Raw genomic sequence first — 23,460 nt, forward strand, 5'->3', positions numbered from 1 at the left:
TATAGACGGTAACTTTGTAGATCGAATAAAGGTATGAATCATTAAATCAAATCTAATTATTTGATTTCAATTATGACATAAAAAATTACGAAATTATGCTTGGACATAACATCACTTGTGTTTGAAAGGAAATTGAAGAAATATTTTCTCACGGCAATGCTAAAAAGGATTTATCATTTAAAATGATGCATTGTCGCTCTTCCTCGAGAATGTCAATCTCTATCTTTTTAGTGCACTACTATTCTCAAAAATCAATGTGTGCATCACGTTTGTTAACGGTGGATCGTTTTTTACCATCATTGATATATGATAACATAAGAAGAAGGATTTCATAGCAGTCGAGAGTCTGATGGAGGTTGGGTTTGGGTCTCGGAGTGTGCACCTCAGGGCTTGTAAGACAGAAATAAGTGTGAGTCTCATTCAAAGGTCAAGTCAAAGGATGGGAGGATGCTCAACAAAGAATGTAGAGAATGTACAATGGTCTTTCATATCTTCTAATGACTTCACTCTGTCTTTATTTCTCTCCTTTTCATCGTATTTAACTCCTTTAAAAAGGAGATAAGATGACAGGATGGAAGCACTATAATAGCTATTATGGTTATTCAAGAAGGCACAAAGATTTTTGAATGATTATCTCGAAGCTATATAGTCTAAATGATCATTAAGAACTCATCTTATATATTGTTTATTTTCCAATTAAATTATGACATATGTGTATTGAATTTTGAACTTCAATTTATATGGGTCATCATCATAAAAATATTATAAATCTCACATTTTGCATGAATGAAAAATTGAGAGTCTGTAGTACCTAATCGAGAAGAGTGTTCTTAAGGATAAAATGAAAGGTCATATCCTAAGTATTATTTCCCAATCAATCTTCCCACCATAGTCTTTCTATTTCATCTTCAATTATCACTATCACAACAATATTACCCCCACTAATATCAACAGAAAAAAAATTTCTATTATATTAAGAACTATTTGCAGGAGGAATGTTTCTTACTCTCAAAGTGTATTAATTCAAAAAATATGATTGATCCAACCCTTCAATTATATCTTGTTTAGAACTAATTCTTACATACTTCATGTTTGACTCTTTGGTTCAAAATGAGCCTCTAACCTTTTTTGTTTTTCTTTACCTAATTATTTGATACTTATTTATATTTATCAAATTATTATTTAAATTAATTAAAAAAATTAATCAAGTCATAATTAAAAAGATGCGTTAACTTTTCGACTTTTAGTAACTTTCACTGTATCATTTCTTTTTGCTCACCCTATACAACATCACAAGTGTTTGAGGTACGAAGCAAATTATGGACGTATGATCATAGGACTAATGCAACTCATACTTTTTTTTTTACTTGAAGCAATTGTGATGATAGAGTGAACTTACGATAGAAAAATGATAGTCAATCCCATCTAGCGTTGTCAATCATACTTTGAAATCATGTAGATTAAAAAAGTGTGAATTCAATTTTATCGAGCACTATGGCATATCATGTCTAACATACGAATAACATGTATTGACCGATGTGATCCTCAAGATGATACCAACATATGAAAATCGAGGTAGAGACTTAGAAAACTAATATGAAAAATTAAAAATTGATATCATATAAATAATTTTTATTAATAATAATAAAAATATATATATAAGAAATGATATGATAGGCATATGATCGTTGCATGATAATACATGGCTACACAAATTGACTATCGGAAGATCATGTTGGTCGTACGTGACTAACATGTGATGGCCAGACATGAAAACACGTAATCACTACGAGTAATACATAACCAAACGATCAACCATTTGAATCTCATGATTAAGATAGTCCGTCAATATGAGAAAGATTAGATGAGGCGATCATCGACAATTCCGAGTATAACTGTTTGTTGAGTCACCTATAAAAAGGACCTTAAGTACGCTCTTCTAATAGAATTTTCATCATCAACTCTAATCGATAAATTCGACTAGTTTGATCAATCCGAACCCCTAAAAATTTTCTTGATCGTCAAAAGGAGGGAGCATTTATTAAGAACGCCATTGACTTAGTTTTTATAAGTTCGATGTATCGTAAAACATGAGATAGACTTGGAACGAATCTCGATTATCCGAATCATCTCTCCGATTTGAATAATCAAAATTTATACTAACATGAAAGGTATTTAATTGAATGAGAAATTTGGTGGCATCCGAACTATAATTGTTGTATTAAATATATCATCACAAACCAAATTATCTTCAAAATCAAGAATCAAAGGAACTCTTTTTATAAAGTTTAGTTACGGTTGTCATTTAAGGGTGTTCTTAATCGGATCAAAGTGCCTCCACGGACATCGTAGGAACTTTTATTTAGGTAAAGATCAAAGTTTAGTTGTCTTTATGAGCAACGGTGAGCCCTCTTTCCCCTACTGTGGAAACATCAACTCCCTGTCATTGGGACGGTGGGATGAGGATGACACCGATCGATAAGATCACCAGAGTGGACCGGCGTTGGCCCCTTCCGCTCCTCCCACTTCGTGTTCATCCATATCCATGCCTGTGGTGGGAACCAACAGATCGAAAGCATGGAAACAATGGTGCAAGTTCTTAAAAGCAATGAGTGCACAACACGCGAGTGACGATGGCGAGGTCTCGCCACAGTCGTGTGTCGATAGAACACGTCTCAGTTGCACTCTCGAGGACGACCAGCCTTCCATCGCTGATGTGGCGACGAGGTGGCAGGGAAGCTTCGTTGACTCCGTTTCAAACTTGCCCGCATGGCTATTATGGCTGGAGAGCAGACTTTTGTTGACTTTGCCTCCGACTTGGTCTCTCTTTAATTACTTATCTCTTAATATAAGTGGCAATATAATATATAATTTATATCTAGTTAAATTAAGACCTGCATATGATACAATTAGAAGAAATAAAATAATTAGTACAAATAATTATTTCTTTTTTTGAAGATGAGACAGAGAGGATGGTATGATTAAAGCTGATCAAATTGGATTTGATGGAATCAGATGCAGTGTATTTGGATAGAGATAAGTCATTTCTAGTCCTAATCAGACACACTCGATTAAAGTCAGTGATTTTCTCATTTATATCTCTACAAATCTAAAAATTTCTGCTATTTTTGTGGCATTTTACTTTCTAGATAAATATTTTTTGCATTTTTTACGTGGTATATTTATTTACAGGGATAAATAAGTCATTTTAAATTTACAAGGATAGATAAGTAAAAGCACCCAACTTCACGTGTTTCTGTAAATACCTACCCACACTTTTTGGAGGAGACGACTGTCGCCAGCGATTTGAGGTTTCCGCAACACTTTTCGTCTCATGTGTCGGCAGCAGACAGCTCCCTCCAAAGGCGTTTCTTGTTCGCGTTTCCCTTATAAACAACAGTAAAAAGCAATTTCGCGATTGAATTAGACTGTAATGAGTGACTCGATTGATTTTTACTAATTTAAAATGATAATAAACGATATATTCTATATCTTAGAAAACAAAAAAAGGACTAATCCGGTGGCGTTTCTTAGTGAAACGTTTCGTTTCCAATCGACACCCGCGATAGAGAATCGATTTCTTGATTCGTTTTGTTTCTGTTTCTGGCGGCTTTTCGAAAACCGCGAGCAGCCGCGATGAATCGAGCCAAAAAGGAATCCTCGCGAAGGAATCTGATCGGTGACGTGGCCGCCTGAGGATCCTTGAGGCGGGTGCACCTCGTGCTAAGGTGATTCGCTTTACGCAGTACAAAAACCACTTGCCGTAGCCCTTTGCCTGTGTCCAAATGCTCCCGAAAAATAGCAGAGGATTGCTGGCTTTGCGCTTCTGTGGCTGAGAGAGTGGTTCGGCCGAGTCCTGGGGTTGGATATCCGAGCGCGGGGTAAGCGTCGAGATTCTTGATTTGGTGTTGAATTTTTCGTTTGCCGGATTGATGTGGAATTGCAACGTTCTCGAAGACGAGAAGGTCGGCATGAATTTGACGAGATTCGATCGTTTTGTTGAGGCAAAATGGGGTCGATCGTGGGTTTTCAGTCCCGAACGGTGTCGATTTCACCGATGACGGAGAAATCGACGTTGTTAGTTTAGCGATGATGATTGGGTGTGACATCTTGATTTTTAGACGCAGGAGGAAGATCAGGAAGACGGAGGAGGTGAAGAGATGGTGACGAGGACAGTAGACCTGCGTTCCGACACGGTCACGAAGCCGACCGAGGCAATGCGAGCCGCCATGGCCAGCGCCGACGTGGACGACGACGTCCTGAGCGGAGACCCCACGGCGCAGCGGTTCGAGGAGGAGGTCGCGAGGATTATGGGGAAGGAAGCGGCGGTTTTCGTTCCCTCGGGCACCATGGGCAACCTTATCTCGGTTCTCGTCCATTGCGAGGTCCGCGGCAGCGAGGTCATCCTGGGGGACAACTCCCACATACACATCTACGAGAACGGAGGCATCTCGTCCATCGGAGGCGTGCACCCCAGGACGGTGAAGAACAATCCTGATGGCACCATGGATATCGATCGGATCGAAGCAGCTATTAGGCACCCCGACGGAGCGCTCTACTACCCGACCACCAGGCTGATTTGCCTGGAGAACACACATGCGAAGTTAGCTACCCCTCTCACTCTCTCTGTTTCCACTTGGATTCTTGTTCTATGTTCATCATGCATTATCCTGAATACTTGCCGGCCTTGATCCACTGTTCTTATTTTTTTTATAATAATTAGCGGATATTTTTGTGGGTATTTATTTGTGATGGCTGCTGTTGATAACCGTTTAGTTTTATATTAGTATTCTTATGTCCTCAGTCTTTCCTTATCTGATTATTATGTCATACGCCCAAGATGGACTTAGATCATCATCATTCTCGATGAGACGTCCTCACTGGAGATTTACCAAATAAACTGTTATCACTGGCTGCTTATGGGGAATAGGAATCAATTTATGAATCAAAAGCAGATCTTGAGTGCCTCTGTTGATGAAAACAGATATTACTGTTAAGTCTTCAGGTAATTGAATCATTAACCTCATGGGTTGATCTTTTTCTGAAGTGAATAAATCAGAATTTTTATTTATCACTGATTTCTCAGATCACAAGAGCAGGTTATTCTCATGTACTATTTTGTGTATTAATTACTTGTATTTGAGTCTTGTTTTATAAATCTGTTTCTGCTGCATATAATGGAAGCAGTTGTCTTAGAATCATAATTACTATGCCATCTCCAAAATCTTGACTTGTTTTGACTTGTCTTTATGTGCAATCCTGTTACCTGTAGGATGATTAAACATAAGCACACGTAGTTTCTGTTTAAATTTAAACTACATCACTTGTTTGATATATCAACCTAAACTATGTAACCTGTTTCATTTCTCAGTCTACTGAGTTAAAACTGCATCGCATTTTCTACAGTTGTGGTGGAAGATGCATATCTGCAGAATACACAGATAGGGTGGGGGAGCTGGCTCGGAAGCATGGTCTGAAGCTTCATATTGATGGAGCACGCATTTTTAATGCTTCTGCAGTAAGTATCACTTACCTTTTTACTGCTAAATATCATATTATATGTTATGCAATATTGCTAGTAAATCTGTAAAAGCATATCTAGCGAGTATGTATGTATTCAGTTGTTCATATACGCATATCAAACACGTTATCTTATCTTTTCCGTTCCATTTTAGCACTTTTATAAAGCTATAATGCGCTTTTAAAACCCCTGGTCGCACTGATGGATAGCATCTAAGATTTGTCCTAGAGAGTTTTAGATCAGTGGTATTTTAACTTGCACCATTGTACTATGCATTATTGTAACCTCTGTGGACTGCAAACACAATTCTCTGAACTTACTAGTATAATATTGCAGGCTCTGGGTGTTCCTGTTCATAGACTCGTACGAGCTGCTGATTCTGTTTCGGTATGTTTAGTTAGTTCAATTCCTTCTAGTTCTGGGTATTTCAGTAACTCTATGCTAGTCTGATCCCTGCTTATTCTGGGTATCCTACTGTTAGTTTATCTAATTGCAATCGAAATAAACTTTCTGCTTGCATTACTTTTCATTGAGGATTTGGTTATGGATGCTTCAGGTCTGCCTGTCAAAAGGTTTGGGTGCTCCAGTTGGATCTGTCATTGTCGGAACCAAGGATTTCATTACAAAGGTTATTATAAAAGAAATGCAAACTAACATGTTTCCAGAGTCGCATATAATAAATGTTTTTTTCTCAGGCAAGACGTCTTAGGAAAACCTTGGGTGGTGGGATGAGACAAATTGGAGTCCTTTGTGCAGCAGCTTATGTTGCTTTGCAGGATAATGTGGTAAAGCTAGAGGATGATCACAGAAAAGCTAAAATCTTTGCAGGTCTTTTTTATGTCCCTCTTCTTTTAATACCGGCTAATTGTATTATCAGTATACAGTTCATTTGAAAAATATTCCTGCTTCATGATATATATACTCAAAATAAGTTGCATACTTTATTCCTTAATGGACTCCAACAGGAACATTCACCCTTTTTTCTTAAACAATCTGTCCAATATTTTCAGATGGGCTGAAAGAAATCAAACAATTAAGGGTGGATGCAAGTTCAGTGGAGACTAACATGGTTGATACAACTTCCTATCCAATAAGCATATTATTTCAAACTTGTATACCTTTACTTATTAATTCTTTAGAGAACTAACATTTTTAGGTTCTCAATTTTCTCTTTGTGATCAGGTCTTTTTCAATATAAACGAAAGTTCAATGATATCACCTATAAGTCTATGTGAAGCTCTGGAAAAGTTTGGTGTCCTTGCAATGCCAGCTAGTTCAACCAGGTGCAACCTGATTCTTCTTCTGGTTGCTATGCTTTATTTATTTGTTATCCTTCATTCTGCTTTTTCAGTCTGGAAATCTTGATAATTTTAGTTGATTTAATGTGGATTTGTTGAAACATTGGAATTAAAGTGGATTTTTTCAGTCCTATGATGGTGTGCATAATTTTTAAGACTGACATATGTTATGATGATAATCAAGTAGAAAAAATGGTTTGACTGCTCTGATTAATCAAAATCAGGAACACCCATTGTCAGGGTTAGTTGCATTAATCTGATACTCGTGTCACATTCTCTTGCATTTTTCTCAGCGTCAGGGTAGTCATCCATTACCAGATTTCGGAGAGCGATGTCCATTATGCACTAACCTCTATCAAGGTCGCACTATCACTTTTACTTCTTGAAGGCCTGAAATGTCTTTTGATTTCCTTTGTTATCTAAAACTAGTTTTACTTGCTTTTGCTTTTGTCCAGCAAGCTATTCAAGAAATACTAGCTGTTGGAACCACAAAATGAGGACGGAGCAGTAATTCATCATTTTACCTGTTCTTAAATGAAAAGCAGCTGAAACTTGTAGCTCTGTCCAACGGCTGTCCTTTCTATTGAAACATCTTTGTGTGTTAATTATTGAAAAGGTATTCTATGACTGTGACCAAAGAAATCTTGTGGTCTGATTTTTGTGGAGTCTTCTAATTTGATGAAGGATACATAATATTGGTAATGATATTTCATCCAAATTAAAATCGAGTTTCTTTCCCCTAAATAAAGTTGTGCAGATAAAGTGTTGTAGGTAAAATTATGCTGCTGAAACCATATGGCCTCCGCCATCCATTGTTAGTATCAGATTGGGTATTAGATTAGGTCAAACGTTCATGTAGGGCCAACTTTTCGTGTGTGACAAAACTAAATTGAAGTTTCCATCAAGAGTTGCAAGGAGAAGAGATATAACAGTTAAGTCAGATGTCTAATATGCTCGGGAAAAGCGTTAGAAATCTGTCACAGAAGCTACAAAGAGGATTCCTTGGACAAGAAGAAGCAACATCAACTTGTGTAAATTATCCTCAAGACTATTAGTTTGTTCGTGATGAAGGCCAAAGAGAATGTACCAAAGGTGCAGCCTCAAACGACCAAGATGTCCAATCAAACATATTCTGTATTGGAAATGCACTGACCACTCCCTCTGTTTCCTGACAATTCTCAGATGAACAGAGTAATGCCATGTTCTCAGGAATGAGATACATAAAAAAAGATGTGCTATAGTTCCTTCTCCTTCACTCGACAATCTTAACACAGTAAAAACGATCACTTGCGAACCGAGAAAGATGATGGGAATGACTGCTGCAAATTGAGTCGATCTGCGACTCTGCTGCGGCCTCATTGAGGCGGCCAGTAATAGGCGTAGACAGAGTAGAAGGTCTGCGCACAGGTCAACACCAGCAGGACGACGGCGGCGACCAAGGAGATGATAGCCCAGGGATTGCCGAAGTACCTGTGCTTCAAGCTTGCCCCCCAGGTGTTCCACCGGTGGTTGTAGTACTTGTTCACCCTCTCCGACAATCCCGACAAGTAGCTGTCGTCGAAGTCGAAGACCACTTCCAGGCAGAGCTTGTTGAAGAGGTCGGCGACCTCGCCGTCGTTTCCCAGCCAGTGCTCGATGATGCCGCGGTAGTGGAGGTAGCTGACGTCCTCCTCCGAGTTGATCAGGTTGTCCATGAAGATGACGTAGGAGGTGATGTCCTTGGTGCAGTCGGAGTGGCACTGCTCGAAGGCGATGAGGTTGAGGAAGAGAGACTTGGTGCCGTCGTGGATCAGCAAGCGGGGGATCTTGAGCACCCCGTCCTTGAACTCGATGTCCCAGAAACGGTCCGTCCTGCGGTGGCGGAACTTGATGCCGGCCTCCCGCAGCTCCGTGACGCAGTGGATCAGCTGCAGCCGGCGGCGGTCGGCCACGCGGCGAGCGTTCGACCAGCGCTTGATCCAGAGGCCGGGCGTGGGCTTGGGGCCGATGCGGAGGAGGCTGCGCCGGAACACGTCGAGGCAGTGGAGGCCGGTCTCGGTGAGCGGGTCGAAGGCGTCGGCGCGCGTGGTGGAGGAAGACTCGGACATGGCGCGGTGGTTCTTGCGGAGGGGCTCGTCGGTGGGCATGAGGGGGTCGAAGAAGCAGATGGCTAGGCGGGCGACGAGGCCGTGCTGCTCCGGCTGGCCGATCTGGAGACCGAGGAGGCGATCGAGGACGAAGAGGGGGATCTGGTTCTCGAGCATGATCATGTCGCGCTGGATGCCGTGCATCGTGCCGCGCATGGCGAACACGGGATCGTTGCGGGCGTAGCCCAGCTCCTTGAACCCCTTCCCGGCGGCGCCCACCCCCCGGAAGAGCTCGAGGACGAAGGTGCCATCGAGGACCATCATCTCCACGAACTCGTTGTCGTTGAAGGCGACGGGGCCCTCGTAGCAGGCGCGGGCGCGCTCCTCGAGGGCGCCCACGGCGTCGAGGTACACCCGGACGTCACCGCCGGTGCGGCGGAGCATTCGGTGGAGGGCGCGCCACTTGTGTCGCTCCATGTCGCGCAGGCGGCGCTTGCCGTGGTGGTAGGGGCCGATGGACACCACCTGGGGCATGTACGCCTTCTCGTCCCCCTCGCGCAGCGACTTGGGCACGCGGTAGATGGAGTACCTCATCCACGGCACGCCCGCCTCGTCGTTCCAGGCCTGCTTCAGCTTCTCCCGGATGGAGATCACCCACTCCGATTCCGGCGGAGCGGCGTCCGCGGTGGCGGCCTCATCCTCCTCCTGGATGGGCTCACCCCGTGTGAGGAGAAGCGGCGGAGGCCTGGACGGCGTGCCGGGGGTGCTGGGCTGCGATCTGGGAAGGTTGGCCTGCACAGTCTCGTTGAGCTTGAGGGTCACCAGATACCAACCCAGCAACTCTTTGTTGAAGACTGCAACCATGGATGACGACGCCGACGGTGATCTCTCTCTCTCTCAAAAGGCTCTCTTTGGTCTCCTTAGCTTGCTTTCTTAATGCTACTGCTACTAGTACAAGAAGATGATGGCCTGCAAGTGCTATTAGATTACAGTGTGATCTAAGATCATGGAGGGTGATGACCTGCTTGTGGCTGCAACACCAGCTCAAATCTTTTGGACTTTGGATTCAGATTGATTGTTACAGGAGTAATTGACTGCTGGTGTCGTAGATCATGTTCCGAAGGTATCAAATTAGGAATGTTAGGTGCCAAAGCTCAATGTTCAATGGTAATTGATAGAGGACGATGATTGGGCATTTCCATCGCTCTTTCAATTTGGATCAAATTGCTTTCGTAAAACCTTTCTATGTTGACTGCTATTTTAATACAGTTTGTACCAAATTGGGTTTCAGAACAGTCCTATCAGACCAACCAAATGGTTCTATTAATTAATTCAGTAATTTGACTACGAACACATTCGTATTTTTCATTAATTGATATTTTTGTAACAAAAAGATTTCACGGAACAATAATTAAAAGTCTCATTTGACATGGAAAATGTTTGAGTCAATTATAATCGTTTGCTTGTCGTCTACTCAATGAAGAGGCATCACAAAACCGATGTGTGGGGTCCATGTGGGACCCACCGGCTGAGCATTTGTGGGGCTGACACAAACTTGGTGTGGTAATTTTAGGGGCAACCATCGGGAACAATAAAGTGTGATACAGCTGCTTGTGATGATGAGTTGGAACGTTCACACAGCTGGAAGGAGACTTATAGCATGTAGTGTGAAACCTTTCCTTTTCCTAAATATTTGCAGGTAACAGTGAAGAAGTGAATTAGTTCCAAAACTATCGGATTGGTTTTCCTAGTCAAATATTGTTATTTTAATTTTACCCCCTTGTATACATTTAAAATACAAGGGAAGAAGTGAATTATTGTTGTCGATCAATCAAAGTATACATGATATGATGCAGTGCAATTTCCCAACTATCACACCAAGGCAAGCAGCAATAATTTTAAGATGGATACACAAACGCAACATCATTGAAGACACAAAAGGACGGTCACTACAACATTATTGAAATCCTCATGTAGGTGGGGCAATCGTCGTCTATTTTATATATTACCCTGTTTGTGGCATGTGGGATTGAACTCACATTTAGATAAATATGAACGACTAAAACAAGACGCTCGGTGCCATTTGGTGGTGGTTGAACAGCCTCTTCCTATCCACATTCCCACCTCTTCGTTCGACACAAAGCATTTGAACCACTATATATAATATCTGCTAGAAAACCCTCCCTCTTTCTCTAATTATATATGATAACAAGTTCCACATGGGCAAGCATTATGTTTTAAGAGAAGGCAGTCAGGTGATTAAGATATTGTATGTGCAGTTGGAAGGTCAAGATTTCCAATGTGAAGTCTCGTGATTCACGAGGACTCAAAAACTGTGTGCCTATCCAACAAATATGGGGTCTACTAAGAATTAGGGTTGACCCAATCTAATTATTGGGCTCTAGCTTCAGTATAATCTTTTAGGATAGTATCATTTATGGTGAGGAAAAAATCTTTATACTACGCAAATTAATGATTTGGCATGAAATCCTACATCGAGTGATATATAATATAGAGCAGGATTCGTACCTTAAGAAACCCTCATCCATTTAGTGAGGCAGCATCGCTTGAACTTATTTGGTTTCTCATGACCTACATATGAGAGTAACATTAGTAATAAAAGTAATACAACTCTATAAATAGTAAATTATTCTAAAAAAGAAGTAGTACAACTCCAGAAATAGTAAACTATTGGCAAATATGTAGCACACAATAATTACTTGCTCTTTTTCAATGATATCAAGACACTTTAACATGGTCTGATTCTGGTCTTTTCTGTGGAGTAACATTCTCATGGAATGGCACCACAGAGCACACAATAATTACCTGCTCTTTTTCAATGATATCAAGACACTTTAACATGGTCTGATTCTGATCTTTTCTGTGGAGTAACATTCTCATGGAATGGCACCACAGAGCACACAATGATACATTCTTCTTATGAGTTCCATCTCAAGGATAGACGTAACAAACTGAAGTAGATGACATACTTAACACTCTCACAAGCTCGAACAATTAATTATATGCGATGATGCAAACCATGCAAATGCACACTATGAGCTATTTAAGCTTACAGCTGCTCAGGCTAGCTTGCATTTCCGTCACCTGGCACGACGGGAGAGCTGCTACCGTTCTTCTTCGAGCTACTGAACTGGCTTGTCACACTTTTACCCATGAACTTCCCAGCTTTGCTCAGACCACCGCCAACAGCACCAAGGCCACTTCCTACCAACCCAACACCAGCGCCGAGCCCTGATCCAACTAGACCGACGCCTGCTCCAATGCCCGTGCCGACCAAGCCCACACCTGCTCCAAGGCCTGTACCGACCAACCCAACCCCTGAGCCAACCAAGGAGGCCGCCCCACCAAGCGCGTCCATTGTGCTCCCAATAAGCCCAGCTTCCTTCATCTTCCTCCTCTCCTCCAAAATCCTCTTCTCTGCTTCCAGTGCTGCTTGCTGTTCCTCTTCGGTGAATGGATGGTATAGTACCTGAGGATCATCAGAAACATCATCACAGATGACCCAGGGTCACAAACAAGTACAAGGAGATTATTAGAATGCTTTATGTAGCATAATTATTTTTTTCTTCAAAAGACTAATGAACATAGTATGTATGATCAGACAAAGGAAGATATTAAAACAAACCAGTAATACTACAGATGGCACAAAATTCTGCACATGATATAATTATAACTGTTTGTTTCAGATTTTAATAAAATTGTAAAGTTCTTTTTTGTAATTTCTTTTTGACCTACAAGGGATATAGAACAGTATGGTTAGGTTATAATTTGTTCGAAAAGAAGAGTTGAAAAATGCATGTTACAGAAACTAGTGCTTATGGCAGTCCAGTAAAATTCTCATCCTTTGATCCAACCAACCTATTTGAGGTTCACCATAAAGACCCAACTCTTTTACCTGAATGTCATAATCCTGCAACTGACGGATATAAATGATACAAATATGCTCACCCAACATAAGCAATATACAAACACTAAACTATGCTGTTCTCCCCGTGTACCGTACTGCGTTCATGTTATGGAAGCAAAAATTGTGGTGGCATGGTTGAAATATATCATGTCACCAAGTTGTCCATGCACACCACACTTAACCATGATGGAGGTGCCAACATATGCTTCAGCTAAATTTCGGCGTATGTGCACAAGGGCATGCCCACAGGCACAGCATGAATTGCATCAACAAGTGCAGCACAGAATCATACCAACCACCACCGTGTGCATGCCAAAAAGGCATCAGCATACTCCCTACCATGAAATGAAAATCCTGAATCCCAAAAGCCATTGCATAACGACATACAATTCATAAATCCATTCTTCAATTGGACTTGTTTAGCCTGAAGTTTCCTGGACAACACATAATACTGAAAACTCTTTTCTAACATGGTAACAAACGCTTATGATATGAAGAATATAATATCATGACATTGATTGTCATAATTGAAGAGAGCAACAAGTGGAAAAGCATCTAAAAATTCACAGACCTTTATTGTAAGGGACCCTCTGTCCTTCTTATCCTTAACCTTTAGTGTATCTAGTGATGCAAGCAAACTTAGCTCAATTTCCTTTGAGATTTCAGGTTCCAATTCATTCAAAGATAACTTTGCAATGCCCATTTTCTTATCCTGCTGAATCTTGTCTTCATCATAAACCTGTAAAATGATCCAGTAACCATTAATCTAAATTGGTTTCTACTACAAAGAGGAAAGTGTTTCTTTTAGTACAAGAAAGTGCTGAATCATGAAGGATTATCAAGAATAGCTAAATTAAAGCAAATTGGAAAAGCCGATAAGGTCCATTTATAGGCATTATGGAAGATTAATTACTCTTGTTCGCTTTGACTTTTCTAAGATTGATGATTGTACAGTTGTAACTTGATTTGGCTGTTCCAGAACTTGACCATCACATCCTAACCAGAACTAGTGGCTTGGGGCTAAGGATGTTGGTAGTTGGTACATCACATCTTGGGCAGCAGGTCAGGATGGGGAGGATTGACCTACAACCCAAACTGAGCCAAAAATATTACATTTGAACTAGCAGCACCAAGATTAATCCATGGTTGTCAACTGAGTCATATCAATTCAAAGAGTCATTTTATATTGAAAAAACTGAGGTCCACTAATGCTAAGTAATTTTCAGTGTAAAAATAATGCAGCTACCACACAAATCAACCAAGAAACTGATCCTTTTCCTTTTCAAATACAATTATACATACTGCAACAGAGGGTAGGACAACAATAAGATTAAAGCCAGAGATGAGAGGTAACAAACTGTCTCACACTAGTGGATAATTCTAATGATAAATGCATTTGAGGATTAGAAAGATATCATGAAATTGTCAAGTGGGATGAATGCCAATGTGAAGCAATAAGCCGAGTTTACAAAAACATTCCACAGAACACCAAAGGACATGTTGGATACTTCAAAATGTATATCATTTTAGTTGTTTCTTTTAAGTCAAAATTAAACTGTTTTGCCCTATAGGAAAAAAAAAATCTAATTTTAATATATTCAAGATGCATCAGTCATGGGTTCAAAAGTCCAAATAAATAGTAAGGATTTACTTTCAAATTTTATTTATATATTTTTCTATTATAGATCATATTAACAAAACAACAACATTCATTACTATGCAAAACCACTTTGACATATTTTTAAAAAATTGAAACAACATTATTAATCAAATCATTCATGTTTAGAACAAAAAAAAAAGGAAAAGGAAAACGATCTCCAAAAAGAATCAATTATGAAGGCTTATTCAAAAAAATCTCCAAAATTTTCTTGACCATTAAAAAAATGAAAGACTTCTGCTATAAAATGATGACATATAATAGCTAAAACAGAAGAAAGATTATCATCACCTCAATACAGCATCCAACCCTACAATCTGTGATAGGATATTTATCCATGTAGTAGGTACATATCCATAAACTGGATGATTTGGAACTTTTGACCATAGGTTTTGAATATTAAGTAGCATTCAAATTTCCACAATAAGGGCGACTTACAATGTGAACATTAAAAGTGAACCTTTTCTTTATTGAAGCTTTTGAACACATCTTCTGTTATTCATGTTGTCACAAATTGCTGCATAATGTATTCTATACTATCTACCAGAAATTATTATTTTTTCTACTAAACATGTCCATTTCTCCTTTTCACCTCCTTGAGGAATTGGAGCTCAGATGTGCATCTGTATCAAATGCTCTCTTCTGTACTTTGCAATGAGCTAAAATCTTAAAATTAAAGAAACGAGAGATTCAACAATGTACCTCAAAGATAATAGATTGTGTTTCCTTGTCTTCAGCAATCAGTTCAACAGTTTCATTCCATACAGGATTAAGATTGTCATCAACAACCTTTGTTTTAACCTTGAACATGGGGCGGACATATAAAACCACATATGGATCAGATTTTCCAACTAATTCCAGATTCTTTAGATTATTTGCTTTCACTACGGTCACTGTGAGCTTTCCCTGTGGTTTAAGCTCTAGTTCACTGCACAACAGAGCAAGCAAATTACAAGATCATTCCAACAGGGAGCTTAATAAGCATAAAATGTTAAAAGAGGTAAAAACATAGCAAAACAAAAGGATAGCCCAGTTCTCTGTACAAACTTAGAAAATGTGCCATTTATATGTAGGTTGTCTTATAAAAAAAAAACAAGCAACCATGTGGAGATCCCTTAGGTATAAAGGGTCTAAAGGATGAGAATTTAAAAAGAATCACTTCAAGGAGTAATATTTGCCTAAGTAGAGGTTAAAGAGTCAATAATACCGCCACACGTGATATGATTAGTGATTTAGCTTAGCTAGTAAATGTTAGCAAAATGAAAAAAAAAATAAAACTTTTAAAGCAAAATACCAAATTATATACTTGATTCATCATTCTATAAATACATGTTATAGATGGTCGATAGACAGTAACTCTCATACTCAAACTTTATAGATATTGATACAATTAGCAAACCAAAATTCCAGCAACACAATTGTTTCAATCTTTAATAAATTTCACAAGATAATAAATTTGACTGATAATACCATAAATAGAACATTCATATATTAAACTGAATTTACAAAAGAAAATTCGACAAGCAATTGTTGAAAGTTCAGTTTAACAAAATCCGATTAGTTGTGTGCCTCCAAAGAAGAATCTTGATAAAAGCCTGGAAGGTAGCATGAAATAAGCTTTAAAATGTACCCCAAAAATCATTTAATATCATAGTAATTCCAGTCTCTTGAGTTCATAGCAACCAAATAACCCTAAATAGTCCCTCCAAAGGAAATAATATACTCTGAAAGACAGAAGACATTTGAAGATGGTAAGAAAAACTTTGTAAGATCAGCTTAAATGATGTTTGAAACATATAAACCATTCACTGTATTCAAACTGAAATAGCATGATTAAAGTAGGAAGAACATAAATAGTTACCTAGTATTGACATCTACACCACCGAGTGGAACAACAATTCTGTGGGGCCATTCAAGCATGTCGGAAACTATTGAGTTCACAGTATCCTACATAACAAGGTTCAAAGTAATTTAGATAGTCATTGAACACAAACTTGCAAATGAAACTTTTACAGCTATGATCAGTTTAAACTTACATCAATCATGTCTGAAAGCCCCGGAATAGCAGTAAGACTCCCTCCCACAGCCTTCAATGTATAATCTATTCTGGGCTTTGGCTGAAAGGAAAAGATTGTAGTTGTTGTAGGTATTGAAGGCCAAAAAGCTCGAAGCATCATTGCTTTCCAGAAAAGTTTCCAGACAAACAATTGAAAATTTATGTAAACTTATTGCAGATGCCAGAGACAAAGATCGAAACCTGCTAGTTGAGCATATAAGTTATTCTGAAACATTAGTTAGTCATCTATGATGAGAAAGGGCTTAAAATATGACGATCCTTTTGTAACAATGACCACCTATTATAGCCGAATATCTTTTGCATATGTCCAGTCATCTACCTAACATCAATAATCTACCAATTTCTTTCTTGCGTAAGACCAACTCTAACATCACGCATTGAACCTACTTCTACACTAATTTCTTCATCGTATAAGATCAGCCCTGACAACATATATTGAACTTCCCTAGGCCACAGGTCAGTAGGAGCCTCATGCAGTGGAATATCTTTAATTACACAATTAGCATTAACAGTATTAGCATTCCTGATGTAAATTTTAAGTTTAAGAATGAAATTTAGGGGGACAAATGACCATTTCAATTTTCAATAAAGTAACATGGATTTCTGAAATGGGACATCGTCTAAATGCTAATAAATAGTATAGTCACTGTCTGCAACTTTTTCAATGTTTACATAGATACTAGCACTGGAGGTACTAAAAATGTTTTGCAACCTACAAAGATAACAAAGATCATTTAAAAGTGGCCAAAAACTATAGCTGATTCAAAACATCATGATTGCACAGCTTTTCTTGGTATGTCACAACATGTATTGGGAAAAACTATGCGACTTTAAGCTATGACATCAACAATCAATAGATGTATTAATGATTCATCTGAATAGCAGATAAGCAAAAGTAGAAATTGAATGGCATTTTAGTGGCTTCAAGATGGTATAGTTTGATTCCATAGTTAATGATTAAATTTCAAATTTTCAAATTACAGCAGTGAATTGGTATTATGACTCCTTTGCACAGAACAAGATTTACCAGACAAAAAATTCTGTCTCCTCTTTGCTTAACTCATTCTAATCAACTAATGAAATCACAATGAACTGAAGAATTTAAAAGAAAATTTTGTTTGATACTCACATTATATGTGAATGTATCCCTTATCGATTGATGCATATTAAAAGCTTTGAGCAATTGAGCATATACCAAACTTTCATAAAAACTTGGTTTTCTTCATTCATAAGAAGTTTATAAAAAAATAAGGGAAAACATATAAGTCGATATCAGTAAAAATTTGAATAACTAAAAGCCAATAATTCTAAACATACCTCAGCAAGAAGTGCTACAACAACAGCAGAAATGCAGGGTATCTCTTCAGAAAGTTGAAAAATGACACGTATTACAGTAAAGACCTGAAGATCCTTCAACTACAACCATAAAAATTAAGTAGAATGTAAATCTCATCTGCACCAAACTGTCAATCAAGCACAACACAATTTCTACTAGAACACATGAATATCAAGTAATGGAAATTCAATAAAACCAAAACATAATACAATTCTAGGTTTTTGCTTCTATATTACAACCAAACAAACTAACCTGAATAGGCAGGGAAGCAACAAGTGCTTCAACTGCAAGAATTATGCTCAGATCTCCACCCCATCGGAAATCAATATCCATTATAATTTGTCCTTTCTTGAGGCTTTGAACTCGGATGCCTTTGGAAAATATAAATACATCAAATACACCGTAAAATATGATAGGCAAACCAGCTATTCTATAAAAACTATAGTCATGACAGAATCATAGTTTTCTCATTCATAATTAAAACAGAAAACATCACAGTAGTTACATGTGAGAAAAAAAGAGAATACATATTCTAGAACTCCGAACTAATTCAATGAAACAACAACATTATAATTGATGTCACTAAATGCAAACCAAGAAGTAACAAACAGGCAAAAGATACTGATTCCCTGCACCAAGAAGAGGCAGATAGGCAAAAGACACTGACTCTGTAGCTAGTTAGCTGAACCAAGAAGCTTAAAAACAGTAAAAGCATATCCCATAAATCTCGGATCTTCCATAAGAAAAAACTAAAACAAGAAGCATAAATCACAAACATTATAAGCCAGTGGGAGATAGTAATTTAAGATAAGAGCATTCTACTAAAGCTGAATTAATGTATTAGCAATAGCCATACATATGCTAGGAACCAAGCTTAAATGGACAGATTGCTACACTCCTGCAAGGGTTGCAATTTTCAACATGTGCTCTTGAAGCCTAGAAAACAGTCATATATACCCTTTCAAGCATGCATAAAACCATTTTTAACCTATGACATTATTTCATATCACTTCTTTGTGAAGAGAAGAATCTTAACGGTTTGCCAAAACATAAACAATATATAATATTTCATTGCAGAAGTCAACAAAAATAACAATATGAACATCATATTTTGAGTAATCAGACAAAGACACAATACAATAAGATCATTTTAACCTATTAAGCACCAGCAAAGTTATATCAGTGAACAATCACAGGCACAATTCGTTGAAGTTACACCAGTCAAGGACTGCATACTCGGTACTGCTTCCTATACGAACCTTCAATTTTTGGTGGCACATTTCCAAGTGATAGCTTGCTGAACTTTAGCGAAGATATTCCTGGTGGTCGATAGTCATCCAGTAATGGTTCGACTGTATCCTTGATTACCATTGTTGCTGCCTAAGACCATATAAAATTTACAAAGTTAGCTTGCAAGCAGAATTGTTAGATCAATTTAACTTACTATTGGCTCAAAAATAAGGATAAATGTGCAAAGACCGCATCTCTTATAGCTTACTGGCATGAAGAAACTGCCTCAAACCTATCATAAACTGATCCACACCTAAAGAGCAATTAGACTAAGTTCACATTAACTCCAAAATTTTGAACCTTGTTTAGCACCAAGGATAACAATATAATGAAGTTAAAGAATGAAAGCTGTAAGAGTTTAAATACTGCATGTTTGTGGTTGGTTCTATGCACTTATATTTGTTTCTTTGTGAACATATACTCCCTTGGCAATACCATTTAAAAATTTATTTGCTCACACAACAATTTAACTGGCACTATAATATGGACATGAACTCATTAATGTGTTTCTCTTTCATATCTATTTCCATGTTTCCAAATTCCCGGATTTTAAGTCAATAGTCATCAGGCATATACATATACAAGTGCCAACATACAGAGAGCAAGTTTCGATTTCACATACAAAATTTTCTTGTTTCAGCCCTCAGAAAAAAAAGTAAATAATTAGATAATAAGTGCATATAGAAAGAATGAGAATGGAGGTAGCTAACCTCCAAATAACCTCTCATAAATAGAAAGCAAAATAGGTTGATGAATTCAGAGCTTACAACAGAGGTACAATAATAACTAGGAAATGTAGCTTAGCTTACATCTGCAATAAAAGGCCACAGTTTAGCCAACATCTTGTTTAGCCATTTCACCTGTAGGAGCCATAAACAAGAAAAAGTCATTATCAAAGTCAATAAACGAAAAAAAAAAACCAGATAATATGTACAATGGGATGATGTGTGAGAAAATACACATACTTTACAAGGACTCTTTTCTGCAATAAGTAGCCCCCTTTTCAAGGCAAGGCTAGAAATACCAGTTTATTTTATTCAAATAATGAAATAATTGCAAGTAAGAAGAAAAATAACAAGTGAAAAATAGGGGAGGAAGAAAAGGATATAGGAATAGAAAAGCAGACAATCCTGATGTGGCAAAGACAGATGCAAGGAATGCCAAAATCCTCAAAGGTCGGTCAATTCTTTACACAGATCCTAGTTTTCAGAAGGGAGAATTCACTGGCATCTTCTTTTGATACAGATAATTTTTTTTAAAAAAAATTCATGCCTACTGTATCAAATAGTCCAACCTCCCTTCAAGCTGATGAATGAGATACAACGTGTACATATAACAGCCATTGTTTTGAGTTAGCCCGTGTCAAGAGAATTTAAAATATCAATCTATCTAATTATATTGTGGCATCAAAAAGTTAAATCCATCCTTTACGATCAAAATTACAAAAAAAAATTCTTTTGTCTATACTTATTCTGTGAGCTACTTCTCACTGTTGTTGTAATTTAGCATCCCATGTATACTCTAGTTTTCAATTTCATCTGTTTTACCCTTATAATCTGCAAACATTATATATTCCAGAGACCATTCAAACCTTTTATGAATAGATTGCTTGACTATTTCAGAATACTATTACAAACCTATCCTTAGATACCTAAAATGACTAAAACTATCCATGCCACATAAAAAAATCAGCGAAATACAGAGTGAGGATCACATTGCACTAACCTGTTCGTATAAAGGGAATGAAACCCATTCAGGATAATTGTCACCACAAAGTTTCTTCAGATCATCTCTGCTCAAAGACCCTAGAAGCTTTATATCAGCAGCCTGAAGAGAAGGAAATGTAAGAAACAGCATATAGCCAACCTTTTCAATTCCTAGACTATTTTATGTTAAGAAGCATAATGGTCTTTATGTAAACGATCATAACACCGATACAGAGCTACAATATGTATACAAATCTATATCAAGATACCATATAGTCATATTCCAATGTAGACATAACATAGACACACCTATGAGCGCAAATATAAATCTATACCAATATATCAAATATTCATACCCAGATGGAGACATAACATAGACACCTATGGGTGCAAACCAGGGGTAAAAGTTAGGCTGCTTTCCATAACCAAGTTGTGGCATCTAAGTGACCCAAAGAACTAGGTGAAGAAATAGAATGTTTGATCAAGAGGATTTTGTCAAATTAGGGTATGGTCAGTAATAAAACTTTATTTGTGTTAAACAAAAAAACAAATTTAACCAGAAATTGCAATCAAAATAAAAGTTCGATGTTATTGTTAGGTTGATATTAAACCATTTCTAAGCTCCTTTCATTCTAAATTATACCACACTTGAATTGCATCGAATTTACAGAAATAAGCTGCAAAGAGTCACAACCAAAAGATCATAATAAAAAATCGTAACCTTTAATTTCATTTGACTTATGTACAGTTGGATTGTTGCCAGAAAACAATTCAGGTCAAACGCACACTCGTTCAGTCAAAAAAGTTCCAAGTTATAATCCTAGTCAACCTGCAAGCCCTAATTCCAGATTGTTGCCAGTAATAAAACTTTATTTGTGTTAAACAAAAAACAAATTTAACCAGAAATTGCAATCAAAATAAAAGTTCGATGTTATTGTTAGGGTGCTATTAAACCATTTCTATGCTCCTTTCATTCTAAATTATACCACACTTGAATTGCATGGAATTTACAGAAATAAGCTGCAAAGAGTCACAACCAAAAGATCATAATAAAAAATCGTAACCTTTAATTTCATTTGACTTATGTACAGTTGGATTGTTGCCAGAAAACAATTCAGGTCAAACGCACACTCGTTCAGTCAAAAAAGTTCCAAGTTATAATCCTAGTCAACCTGCAAGCCCTAATTCCAGTGTCAATCTTAGTTCAATTGGCAACCATCTAAACTAGATCCGAAAGAGCCTGATCAGAACATCGCGCAAATCAAGCATCCCAACAGTAGTATGGCAACTTCCCATGCAAACATTAGGTCAAGAAAATGGGCAAACAAGAACCGACCAAGAAAAGTAAATGTCAAAAATAAAAGAAATCTCGCACCTTAAGGATGCGTTTAGTGCTGCGGCGTCTCATCATCCGACTCCAACCGGCCATCAACGCAATCCCCACCAGCGCCCCCATGACCAAACCAGAGATCAGCCCCATGTCGCCTCCGGCCCTCTTTCCGCTCCTCTCTTCTCCTGCAACACTGATCCCGGTCGCAAGAAAGCTGCCTCTCAAACGAGAAAGGATTCCATTCAGCACTACTGGCGCATCCGATCCCGCGCTAAGAAGAAACCGAACGGAATCGGAGGTTACAAATCGACCCAAGCAAAGAGAGAGTGACGGAGAAGAAGAAGAAGAAAAGAAGCAAGAAATCCGAGAGGGTCACAAGAACGAGGGAGACGAGACGACTGTGTGTGAGTTGTACGGGACCCACCTCAGAAAACGAGAGGTCACGCACTCAAGCTATTATCCTTCCAAATTAATCGAATTTTGTATTTATTATCACATATTTCCTTCTACAAGTAAAAAACTTACATATATATACACGCACATTAATGTGGTTAATTTGTATCAATTAATCAATTAAAACTATTAGTCAATATTAACAACGGAAGCGCTAATTTAAAGTTGTTAAATATTTTTAAATATCCGTAATTATATATTTAATTGTATTTAAATATATATATATAACTCAAATTTAGACAGATAAATACAAAAATCATATATAAGATCTTACTAAAGGAATAGATCGCTTGCATCAGCCAATGAGAAGGTGCCAAAGATGGGCTCCTCCGATGAAATTGGGTCAATGTCTGCAAAAGAGGCAACGGATGTCCTTAATCCATCACTTAGATATATATCCTAACTTTTAAATATGATTAAATATTTTACTTTTATAAATATATAAAAGTAAGGGATGACAATCATGTTGAATAAACCATCTCTTATATATCATCAAAAAATTGATTTTGAATTGGGTGATTATAATTACTATCGAAATTTTATCATGTGTTATTTAACATGGATAATTTTTTTATATTTATAATATTTTTTGATATTATGATTTTTAATATTTTAAACTTTTTACTATATATTCTTAATATATTTATAAGAACTAAGCTTTACGGAACACCATAATGCTCGTCGCCAGCATCATATCCATATCTAAAGAGCAAATTGAGAGGATGAGTTTAAAATCAGTTTTAATAAGAATAATTATAGATTATTTTTATAATTAGTTATCTTTAACATTTCGATTCC

At 37.8% G+C, this 23,460-nt stretch overlaps 3 protein-coding genes across 4 annotated transcripts; 1 reads left to right on the forward strand and 2 right to left on the reverse strand.

Annotated features, from left to right (window-relative positions):
• The first annotated feature begins 3,740 nt into the window (after positions 1 to 3,740).
• LOC103975743 (low-specificity L-threonine aldolase 1) lies at positions 3,741 to 7,547 on the forward strand. Of its 2 annotated transcripts, none has more exons than XM_009390803.3 (10): positions 3,741 to 3,881; positions 4,122 to 4,603; positions 5,407 to 5,518; positions 5,858 to 5,908; positions 6,078 to 6,149; positions 6,217 to 6,349; positions 6,532 to 6,590; positions 6,704 to 6,804; positions 7,113 to 7,179; positions 7,275 to 7,547. In XM_009390803.3, exons 2-10 carry the CDS (start codon positions 4,161 to 4,163, stop codon positions 7,314 to 7,316), a joined length of 1,080 nt encoding a protein of 359 aa, XP_009389078.2. In that variant the 5' UTR covers positions 3,741 to 3,881; positions 4,122 to 4,160; the 3' UTR covers positions 7,317 to 7,547. The 2 variants fall into 2 exon arrangements, with proteins under 2 accessions (XP_009389078.2, XP_018678022.2); XM_018822477.2 differs by having other exon boundaries at positions 3,746 to 3,881; positions 4,128 to 4,603.
• A 287-nt stretch (positions 7,548 to 7,834) lies between these two features.
• LOC135605444 (UPF0481 protein At3g47200-like) lies at positions 7,835 to 9,998 on the reverse strand. The gene has a single exon (XM_065095535.1). The coding sequence runs from the start codon at positions 9,747 to 9,749 to the stop codon at positions 8,175 to 8,177; it is 1,575 nt and encodes a 524-aa protein (XP_064951607.1). The 5' UTR covers positions 9,750 to 9,998; the 3' UTR covers positions 7,835 to 8,174.
• Positions 9,999 to 11,588: 1,590 nt separating this feature from the next.
• LOC103975740 (calcium-dependent lipid-binding protein) lies at positions 11,589 to 22,638 on the reverse strand. Its single transcript, XM_009390801.2, has 11 exons — positions 22,255 to 22,638; positions 20,899 to 21,000; positions 19,983 to 20,033; positions 19,143 to 19,263; positions 18,136 to 18,254; positions 17,865 to 17,963; positions 16,507 to 16,587; positions 16,332 to 16,417; positions 15,173 to 15,398; positions 13,385 to 13,552; positions 11,589 to 12,375 (listed from the first exon to the last, which is right to left on the reverse strand). The coding sequence occupies exons 1-11, from the start codon at positions 22,357 to 22,359 to the stop codon at positions 11,971 to 11,973; spliced, it is 1,563 nt and encodes a 520-aa protein (XP_009389076.1). The 5' UTR covers positions 22,360 to 22,638; the 3' UTR covers positions 11,589 to 11,970.
• Positions 22,639 to 23,460: the final 822 nt, after the last annotated feature.

Source organism: Musa acuminata, chromosome BXJ1-2 (genome assembly GCF_036884655.1).
Source record: "Musa acuminata AAA Group cultivar baxijiao chromosome BXJ1-2, Cavendish_Baxijiao_AAA, whole genome shotgun sequence".
Lineage (NCBI taxonomy): Eukaryota > Viridiplantae > Streptophyta > Magnoliopsida > Zingiberales > Musaceae > Musa > Musa acuminata.